At 39.5% G+C, this 11,352-nt stretch overlaps 1 protein-coding gene across 1 annotated transcript in view; it reads right to left on the reverse strand.

The window, feature by feature from the left end:
• Positions 1–10,476, reverse strand: part of GPHN (gephyrin) — a 709,158-nt gene extending 698,682 nt beyond the window's left edge. Inside the window, 1 exon segment of the mRNA XM_079127200.1 lies at positions 10,272–10,476. Coding sequence (XP_078983326.1) covers positions 10,272–10,335 — 64 coding nt within the window. The 5' untranslated portion in view covers positions 10,336–10,476.
• Between the last annotated feature and the right edge of the window lie 876 nt (positions 10,477–11,352).

Raw genomic sequence — 11,352 nt, forward strand, 5'->3', positions numbered from 1 at the left:
TGGAAAGTTATCAAGTTAACTATTATATGCTTATGGGGATCAGGCAAATAATATATTAGGTTAAATGGAAACTATGGACTCAAGAGGATAGCCACTCTAACCAACTACCGTCATGTCAGAAGCAAGTCATGGTGTTGTTAAATCTTAATAAGCTACAAATAAAAGTTTTATATGAACTATATCTTTTTTTAATGTTAGAAACTAATACTTCTTCTAAAAATATAATGTAGACATAACAAAACATTTGTTCATCAATTATCATCAATGGTCCATCAACTAGCGAACTCTGATGTATGATCCCACATATACATATTCAAATATATGATTATATATTTAAACACCAGAATTTTTAAAAGTGGTAATACCCAAGAGACTGGAGAAGTAAAGTAACTGAGTTTAATTTCATACTTTACCATTCCATATTATTACATTTTCTTTGCAACACACAAATTAGTAAGTTTTTAAGCTAATTAAAATCATGACTTAAGAATTTATGAGCTTTCCCACTTACAATTCAATTCAAATGTAACTTATGCCACTTGGATATTATTTTATGAAAGCATAATTTTTTAAAGTGTGCATTACAATCAAAATGTTCAATACTAACTCTTAAGTGGATGGAGGAGTGGTTCATACTCTTGAAATGTTTCATCTTTGTGATATCTGAATGTACTTTTCGATGTCTGAATTTACTGTGTTCAACTTATTATGACCAAGATATTCAATAGTTCTTAACCTGAATAAGACTCTAAAGATCATTAATTTCAAGTATACCTTTTTCTTAGTGTTAAAAAAAAGAACAGTAGAGAATTGTTTTTTAATTTAATTTCTACTGAGCACTTAGGTTGTACTTGTTCTTTCCTTCTAACAAGATTCTGCACTTTTATTAACATTTTCAGCATCATGCAGGCACAATCAGTCATGATTCTGAAATCATCAATTCAAAGAAATAAGTAAAACCACTTACTACAGTAATACTCATTCATCTTCTGATTCTCTAAATACAAAAGTAAATATACTTGTTTTTTAGATCCTCACTTCAAGTTTAACTGACTACAATATCATATAATTATGAGTAAGTTTTGAATGTGCTTCCCAATATGGTAGGTTAGAAACTAAAAGGGGAAGATTGAGTACATAAAGTCACAACTGAAAAGCAAATACATTACAGAGCTATACTCCACAATAAAATATTTAGACTGAAATATAGAAATGAAATTGCTAAGAGTACAGGCCGAGCTGTATTTGAATCCTAGAACTTTCACTGGTATAATCCTTAACTTACTTACCTCTCCACTCCTCAGTTGGAATAAGAGGAATAGATGGAATTTTGTAAAAGTTATAAGGTTTAAATAACATATCCAAAGCACTTAGCACAAACAAAATATAAATATATGATTAAATATTTGCCATATTACTTAATCCCCCCACAAAAAGTGATGTTCAATATCTTTTTAGAAAGCAGGGAAGGTATAGAAGTTTAAATATTTGTATGGAAAATGGCTAGTTGTAAAACCAGCTTTGCAGCTTATACTTAAGTTTTATCTATATAAAAATAACATATGGCTATACTTTATTCTTTGAAACACAACATAAATGAAGCATGAATCTGTCAACATCCAAGTTGACTGAATAACATTTTCATGATTGTGCTAGAATACAAGATCTAAGAGGATAAGGACTGATCCTGTCTTATTCACTACTACACTCTCACTTAGCAGAAGGCTAGCACATAGTAGGTACTGAATGTTGAATGCATTATTTCATTTGTTTCTCATAGTAATCTGACAAGGTAAGCTTAATTATCCCATTTAAATCTAAGATCACCTAAGTAAAATGTAACTAAGAGTCTTAAGTGGTAGCAGAAACATAACTTTTAACCCCTATCAGTGCTATTTTACTCAGTAGAATTAAATACTGATTATGAGGTATCCCCAAAAGCTCCTGTTAATTCAACAATCTTCAGAGAAGAAATGCTTAGAATAGGAGAGCTATAATCTATTCATCCTAGTTTGAATGGACTGACTGGGTGGTGACTATAGACAGGTGGCATTGCTGGAGGAGATAGATCACTGGATGTATACCTTGCAAGGGTGCATTTTCCCTATTAATCCTTCCCCTCTTTCTCTGTTTCCTGCTTCCACATGAACAGAGTTGAGTAGCTCTCCTCCTCTGGGTCTTTCCCCCTTAACATGCTGACTCAACTTAGGTCCTCTGAAATCAAAAGCCCCAAATAAACTTTCCCTACTCTAAGTTGTTTTCATCAGGTATTTTGGTCATAGTAATAAAAACTAATTAAAATAGAAATTGGTACCAGAAGTGGGATGCCTACCCTGACCATATAATTCAGAGATTTTTGAGCTGTTTTGCAGGAAAAATTTTGAAAAGTTTAAAGATGCAAGTTGTAAAAGTTTTAGAATGCTATAAGTGGAGCTTAATGGGTAATTCTGGTGGGAGCTCAGAAGACCAGGATATAAGAATGAGGACTACACTTATAAGGCTTCAGAGGTAAATGAGGATTCTTATTGGCCATTTATGTTATAATCTGGCAAAGAACTTGGTTATTTTGCCCATGTCCTGAGACTGTGTGAGGCTGAATTTAAAAGTGATGAACTCATTAATCTGGTGGAAAAAATTTCAAGGAAGCACAGCATTCAGTCAGTGGCATGAACTTTGCTGACAGCTTTTAGCCAGGTGAGAAATGGGAACAGAAAACAGGGCTTATGGATTTGAAAAACTTGCAGTTTAGTCAGAAAAGTGCATGTAAAACTGGGCATTACAGCTAAGTACTTAAAACAGAGACAGTAAGAAAGATGGCTTGAGAGCATCTCAGCAATTTGAAAGATCACACCACTGCAGTCTCCAGGATACAAAACAGAAAATTCCTTTAAAAAGAAAAAGAGTTCATGAGGGCACCCAGTTAACTCACATGATGGAGGCAGGGGGGTAGTGGCTAGGAAATTGTTTCACCATGCTGTGCCCCACTGGCACTCAAGAGGTCATTGCCTCTGTGATTCTAGAAGGCCCAGATACTGCACAGGCTGGCAGCACACTTTGGCATCATCCACATGGTGCTGGTTCTGCAGGAATGCAGGATGCTGGAATTATGGACTCATGGAGGCTTCCTCCGAGATTTCAGAGGAAGGCCTAGGAGGCCAGGCAAAATATAGCAGAGTCCAAATCCTTATGAACTGCCCTTTAGAGGACAATGTGTGAAGTTGTAAAGGTAAAGCTGATGCTGGAATGCAGACCCCAAGAATTAAAAGATGCCAACAACATGGACTGTCTGCTGAGAAAAGCTGCTAACTTCAGAGAGGGTCAAGCTAAAAAAGACTAAGAAGATTAGATTATGAGAGCTATAACCTAATCAGTCCATCCAAGTTTGAGTGAAGATTATCTACTCTAAGATTTACATGCTAGTCATTTTCACATATATCAATTCTTAAAACTTTACAAAATAGGCACTGCCATTGATTTGGGAGAAGTAAGGTAAAATGTAGAGAGATTAAGTACTTCCCAAAATAAAGGACAAATTAGGGTCTATCCAAGACATCCAAGTGTATCCAACTCGAAGTCCTTTTTTTTTTGGAGGGGGGGTGTTTAACTACACCATGTAACCTCCTTTATATACATGATTAAAGAGTACAGCCAACATTTATAAACACTGTAGGAAAACAAAAATATCACTAAAAAGAACAATTTCTAGAAAGGTTTTATTGAAAAAAAAGGTTGAAACTACTAACAACAGAAAGAAAATTAATATCATAAAAATTTCTAAGTAAAGGTCTGAATTTTTCTTTGGTTTACAATTATACAACACAATCAAGAAAAGTTTGCCTTTTTTTCCACTTCTTATTCTCTTGCATTTTTTATGTATCATCTACCCCTCCCCCCAAATCATTCCCATTACAAAGACAGAAAAAAACTGTCTACTATCCTGTATTTCTCTTTTTAGCTGTTAGAAACATATTGTTATTAAAGTCTACAATAAATGATTCCTTCATTTCAGTGGTGAGAAAAGCTAAGAGAGTTAGGTACTATGCTCAAGCCTATAAAATTAAGCCAGACTAACATTAAAATATGGGTCTTTAAGCATTCTTTCTGTGAATCCTGCTCCTTAAACATTTGCACCAAAATACCAGAAAGGAATGACAAGGTCAGAAGTTATATAATGGGTTCACTTGAAATTTCTTTGAAATATCTGATTTCATTTTAAAAGTCCATGTCAATACTTTACTCTGTGCCTAATTCACTTATTCTTACTTACTATCAGAGTGATTTAACATGAATACTTGCGTAAAACTGATACTTCAAAAAATATTGTTTGTTTCCATATCTTAAAGTCTAAGTCACAGAGTATTCCTTGATGCAATGCCATGTATGCAAACTGAGAAGCGGGGCACAAATGAGGGTAACACTTTTTCACATCTCATTTCCTTGCTCCTTTACTTTTCAAGTTAAGAATTTTTTAAAGTACAGTAGATTTAATCTTACTCTTTCGAGGTGTATAAATACTGGCAAAGTTATTGTGCAAATTACTGGAGTTCTTTATTTTAATTACAAAACTTTCAAGAAGTTCTACTTACTTAGTTAAATTAACTGATTAAATACATGTTAACTTGTGAATTCATCAAACAACCTGGATGGACTTTCCACTTGGCAATATTTCATTAGACATTTACTTTTGGAGAGGTCACTCAAAAATTTATTTTAATGAATATAAAATTACATGCTATTCATATTGACTATAGTTCCAATTACTTTTATGCAATTTAAGTAAACATCTTTGGTATTTTTCTTTTCAGTCTAGATGTAAAGGAAGAAATCCTTTGTGGTTACATTACTTTTTTCAGAATTTCTTTTTGTAACATTTCAAATTCCAAATAAACTTTATTGTTGTTCATCAATCCTTTTTTTGTTTTGCTTTTGTTTTTGTTTTTTTGCAGTGCTGGGGATTTGAACCCAGGGCCTTGTGCTTGTGAAGCAAGCACTCTACCAACTGAGCTATATCCCCAGCCCCCATCAATCCTTTTTACAGAAGCAAAATAAAGATTTTATCTGTTTTACTGACTTCTAAAAAAGCATGCTGTTCAACTTATTCAGGAATCTATCAGCAATAAGAGTAAAATAGACTCTTAGTCATCACTTCCTCCCCAGTAGCATACTGTTGATCTTTACTACATACTCAGTTTGAAGTCAAATAGTTATAGTCATATGTGTTTTTAATAAAGTTAAAATTCTTACTACATAGCAACTAACAGTCTACAAAGTCTCCAGCCAATGATGATAGCATTGATTAGAAATTAATTTAACATTTTCTTACTCTGAATACACATTTAATTCTCTAATACATTGCTTCCAAACAAAAATTAATGAAAGAATAATCAAATTGGAGAAATAGGTTTCTTTTTAACAAGTAATACAGGTTAATACTAAAAAAAATTTTTTTTAAGAGGTAAGTTTAACAGAACATAGAATTCCATTTGGCAGGATACATTTGTTTGTAATAATGAATTGCCCACTTGTGACAACATTTATCCTCAAAACAAAGATATGTTGTTTATATACCCTTACCAGTAAATGAGCTTTTCAGAAAATATTGGGACTACAGATGTAGCTCAGTGGTGGTCCACTCACCTAGAACATGCAAGGCACTGGGGTTTGATTTCCAGTACAGAAAAAAGGAGGAGGAGGAGGAAGAAGAGGGGGGGGGGGAAGGAAGGAGAGGAGGAAGAAAAGGATAATGGAATAACATACAAGGTAAATTTGAGGAATAAAACAAAATAAATGCTTGAACAATTCCAGAGTTCTAAGAGTAGCATCTCCTTGCCTTTAGAACATGGTTTTGATTTTGAATGACTATGAATAACTAAAATACTCTCTGTAACTATGTAACTGTAACACTTCTGATGTTCTACTTTGCATTTAGCCTTTAATCTAATCTCTACTCCCAGTTTTATATTTGTTCCAATACCTCTTACTGATTTCAAATCCATAGGTTAGTGCAATAAACATATCTATTACTATAGCAAAAATACTATTTTTAAATATGCCCTTTCCTAAAATTTGCATCTTCTTACCCATGACACTATTAGTGAAAACTAACAGATTATCATCCTTACCTTGGTACCAAACATTAGCCACGAATAGCAGCTATACATTAAATAGCCAATGCAACATAAATAATTCTATATTACATACATTATTTTCCTGGTAATATTTCTGTGAGGCTTTTATAGTAGTTGAACTAATGTGCTGCCTTCATAAATAGCTTCATATAAAATACAAAAATTAGGTGAAAAGTGACACATTCAAGATATAATGAGCCTGCTACATAATAGTTCAGACTGACCATAATTACTATGGAAGCTGTTTAAAAAAAAATTCTATATCTGCCCTACATCTTATCTCTGGTTTAAAAGAAGCAGATACTGGTTTATTTGTCTCACTTCATCATCAAATCATCTTTAGTCTCCACTATAAATAGTAATACAAACAGAGAACATTAGAAACAGAAATATTAAAAACTAGATTAGGTCACAAAAACCACATAACTTACATTCTGGCAAATGAACAAAAGATAGCTATTAATAAAGATAATGCTCTTAGAAAGGAACAATAATCTTCGCCACAAAATGTTTCCACCTACAACCTAATAAAAAATTAGTATAACTAAATATCCATACAACATTATAGTCTGACATTATAGTCTGACTTCTAGGTCTTAAATGATTCAAGATAGTTAAGCAAAACAAGAAACATCCTAAATATTTCACTTTCTGCTGTCATTTTTTCAAAATTATAACACAGTTAAGTTTACATAGTGAGAAACTTCCAACGACTATGTACTATATTTGCAGAATTCACAACCGAAATGAAAATAACAAAAACATCTAGAGAACGAAGTTTCCAAAATACAAATATCTTTCAACAGGTAATCGAATTGTCACAAAAAAGTCAATTAGGAACTTTTAAAAATAACAATACAATTTCACCAAAATATTAAACAAATTGTAAAATGTATATATGTTGGTAGACATACTTTCCACTACTTTGGAAAACAAATTTAGATAAAAATACCTAAAATTACTACTGTGAAAAATGCCAAGGAGATTTTATAAACAAGCCCTCCACCTATAAGAAAGTCACAAATTATAACCTGTAAAAACTACATTTAAGTTTGGCTTGTTAATTCAATTTTCTTCTTCTTCTTTTTTTTTTTTGTCTTGCTGATTAAACCCACTGTGAATGCTGGGCAAGCATTCTACCACTGAGCTATATAACCCAAACCTTAACTCAGTCTTTTGGGTTTTTGTTGTTGTTTGTTTGTTTGTTTGTTTGTTTTTGTATAAGGGACTGAACCCAGGGAAGCCACATCCCCAGCCCTTTTTTATATTTTATTTAGACACAGGGTCTCATTAAGTTGCTCAGGGCCTTGCTAAATTCCTGAGGCTGGCTTTAAACTTTCGATCCTCCTGCCTTAGCCTCCGCAGTCACTGGGATTACAGGTGTGCAACACCGCGCCCAGTTTCAACTCAGTGAAATTATAATACTTAAGTTCAAAACAGAATAATTTTACATGGTGATATTGCTAGCACCCGAAGATCTAGAATACACAAAATTCCAAAATATAACTTTAACTTTTTTTCCCCCAAAAAATCACAAGGAACGTCAAGACTACAGAAATTAAGCTGTGTGTAATAAATGCACTGTTCACAGACTGATAGGTAGTGCTCTTTCCTGATACTTCTCTAGGCTTTTAGGTTTCATCATAGTAGATAAGACTGTGTTTACTATTCTCTTGAATAACTTGAAAGTTATTTTGTAACTTTTCAAGAAAAGGCCCTGGAGTAACTTCTGAGCTTAAATATTCATTTTATCACCAAATTCTATTGTCCTCTATTACTTCTTCCGCATTTCGCAGCTTCCTTTTTATTCTTTCAGGTACATTCTTATTCCTGACCTATAGTTCTCCTGTTAGACTTCTGTACCTCATTCTCATGATACAACTTCTCCAAACTGTCTTTAATTCCACTGTCAAAGTTATCTTCTCACCTTGACAATATGCCACCCTATCATTTCCACCTGGGTTTTTCAAGTTGCATTTTTATCCTGCTCAAGAAACTCAGTTTCAACTACATATTATTCATAAAGTTGCTACTGACTTCCTTAAAAATGTCAGTTTCTTCTTGACCCTGGTAAATGTACTAAATTCTCCCTTCAGGTAATTACATTCGATGCTAATCCATCTGAGTACAGAATTCTTTTGCATTTAGTTCCAAAATGCATATGTAACATATTTAGACAATTATTATACAGTAATTACATACTGTTCAGTTGTTTGCTTATCAATGTTATTTCTATTGAATTGTAGTTATATACCAAGTAAGGGCTATTTCTTATAAAACACTCTTTACAATACCTACCTACTGTGTCACTTGACCAAGGTATGATTCATTAAATAAAAATATTAGGGAAAGCTTAAACAAACAAAAAATGCTCTTTTAAAAAATCTCTAGAGTGTATCCTAATAAATATCTATGCTTTTCATTTCATGGACAACTTACATATTTTGGTGCCTATTAAACTTCACTGTTATTATTCTTCACTATTATAATTTTCAAATCATGGCTAAAACTTAAAGTGTGAGTTAAGGACTGATATAGAGTATACACTTTTACATACCATGATCGGATTCTTTGAAAATCAGCAATGTCAACTCTGAGAATTCTGAGATACAACTGAATCCTCACACAAGAAAACACTTTCAGTATCAAAACAGAAACATGCATCTTCTGGATTTAAGGTGTTCCCTTTCCTACAACTGGTTTAGACTAGTTTCTGTATCCCAGGGCTCTGAATTAGGAAAATCCAATAAATCACTCTTATGTCTGCAAAGAATGCCAATGAAGGGCAATCGGTTTCCTTAAGAGAGGAAAGGGGGCAGTGGGTATCCTCCTTTCATAAAACTCAGTAGCTACATTAAACTCAGCATCTTCCCGCAGTCCCAGAAATATTTTTTCTACCTAATAATAAAATCAGCTCTCATTCAGTTTAGTCCCTTCTCGAGCACCGTCTCAACCTGTCAGAATTTGACAAGGAAAAAAAATTAAAAAAGAAGTGGGGGAGACACTAGGATTCCCATCCACATTGCTTCTTTTTCCGAAATCACAGCACTGAGTCTAGAATCTCCTTCACTCCAAACTAAGCCCTCGGATTCCAAATATAGTTCTTTAACCCCCGCCTCGCCACTCAATTACACACAAACCCTGCCAATTACAGAACTACAGCAGAAACCCCTACAATCGGCTTGCTATTCATCTTGGAAGTCGTACCCTGCAGCAACTGCCTATCGCCAAACTGAGGGATGTTACCCAAATACAACGCAACGGAATCAGACATGCAGAGCACACACGATTTCCGCGAGGGAGGGAAACGCCACCCGGGAAAAGTGCGCTCCTAACCAGCCTCGGGACCATCCACCGGGGGGTGGGGGGTGGGGGGTTCCCAGAAGGGAGGGGGAGAAAGGAGCCCGAGCAGGGGAATCCTTCCACCTCGGTGAGAAGGGCCGGGTCTCCGGCCGCAGCCTGCAGCCGGTCCTCGCTAAGGAGCTGGAGGCCGGCAGCCGGCCCTTCGCTCTGACAGGCGGAATGCAGGCACTTTCCGAGGTCGGGACCCAAGCCCATTTCCCAGCCCCCGGGGGAGGCGAGGGGTGTCCCATGGGTGGCCGAGAGGGTACCCGGCCCGAGAGGGGCAGCCTGAGGAGAAGCACAGTTCTCCTGTGAACACCGGAGTCTTGTCCGGCCGCTACCCAAAGCAAGCTCAGCGAGAGCGGCCTGGGGCCGCCGGGTGGGGGGAGGGGAGAAGGGGGTGGAGATGGGATTCCCCCCTCTGAAGAGCGTTAGCTGAGGATGCGCCTGGCCAGCCCGAGCGGCGTGCTCCTGACTGCGGAGCCGGGATCCCGCCGCCTGCACAGGCAGCGCGGAGCCCCGCAGCGCCCGCCGCACCGGCTACTGGGTCCCCGGGGGCCAGGGACTTCGGCTGCCTAGGCGCTGGGGCCTGACACCCCACGGGGCCTGCCCCAGCTCTCAGGGGAACACGCGGAAACACTCCAACCTCCAGTAGCTTTCGGCGGTTGTAAAATGTACCCCCAGGTCGCCCTCCTCAGCCTTCCCTCTTCCCGAGGCCACAGAAGGGCCACCACATGCGAGAAGCCCAAGGCAAGTCGGGGACAGCGGCTGCGGCGGTCCCGGACCTCCTCCCCCGGTTACCTGTGAGGACTCCGACACGGATTTGATGGTCGTGGTTAGTGAGGATCATTCCCTCGGTCGCCATGTTTCCCAGCGCAGTCACCGCACTGACAGGAGCCGGGAGAAGCCAGAGCCCGGAGCGCGCGGGCCGGGAGCGCGCTCGCCTCGGAGAGCGCGAGAGCGAGGGCGCCCGGAGAGCGCTAGGCGAGCGGGGAAAGGGGGGAGGCGGCAGAGCACCAGTGGCCTGCGTGGGGAAGAGGCCGCGCCAGGAATGCGCGGGTCCGCGGAGGGGGCGGAGCTAGGGGCGCGACCCCGAGAACAGCTGAGAAGAGGCGAGCGGTGGTGGGGGACGCGGTGGCCGTACTGGGGGAGCGCGCGGAGGCGGCGAAGCGGGGCTAGAGATACGCGTGCAGTTCTGCGGGGCGTGAGACCCAAGGCGCCTAGCTGTCAAGAGTCTGAGGGAAAAGGGAGCACACGCTCTGGAGGTTGCGGAGGCGGACTCGGGGACAGGGCGGAGCTACACCCCGAGGCGTGCAACTCGTGGAGAGTGAGGGGAGGAGTGAGAACACAGATGCGGAGTACTGGGAGCGGGAAGGAGCCGGCCCAGCCTGAGTAGGACCGGAGAACGCTTCTGGGCGCGCGAGTAGCGCCGGATTGGCTGGGAGAACGCGGAGCGAGTGCGCGCGAGGCACGAACGCAGCTTCAGCCGGGCCCCAGACAGAAGCAATCCCCTGCCGAGTCTGGCCCCGCTCCGTTATCCGCCACCTCTGGCCGCCTCTCCCAAGGCGGCGGAGCCACTGGGGAGCTAGGCAAGCTCAGCCTTCCGGGCCTCTCTCCGCAGCTCGTGGGAGAAACCGGCCGCTCCGCTGAAGGCTCGAGGGAACCTCGAGGTGGCTTAGAAAGCTACGTGGGTGGCAGAACGGCGGCTACAGTGACAAGAGTCCGCTGTGGGCGGTGAGAGAGGTATACTGTCCCGCCTCATAGCCGCTAGCTTCCTCCGTCACCTTGCCCTAAGGGAGGATTGCGGCCTCACCTTGCTTTAGGATCCCATCTCCACGACAGTACCTACAAGAGGGTCCCCACAAATGAAGCTTAGGCGTCT

This window comes from Sciurus vulgaris, assembly GCF_902686455.1.
Source record: "Sciurus vulgaris genome assembly, chromosome: 2".
NCBI lineage: Eukaryota > Metazoa > Chordata > Mammalia > Rodentia > Sciuridae > Sciurus > Sciurus vulgaris.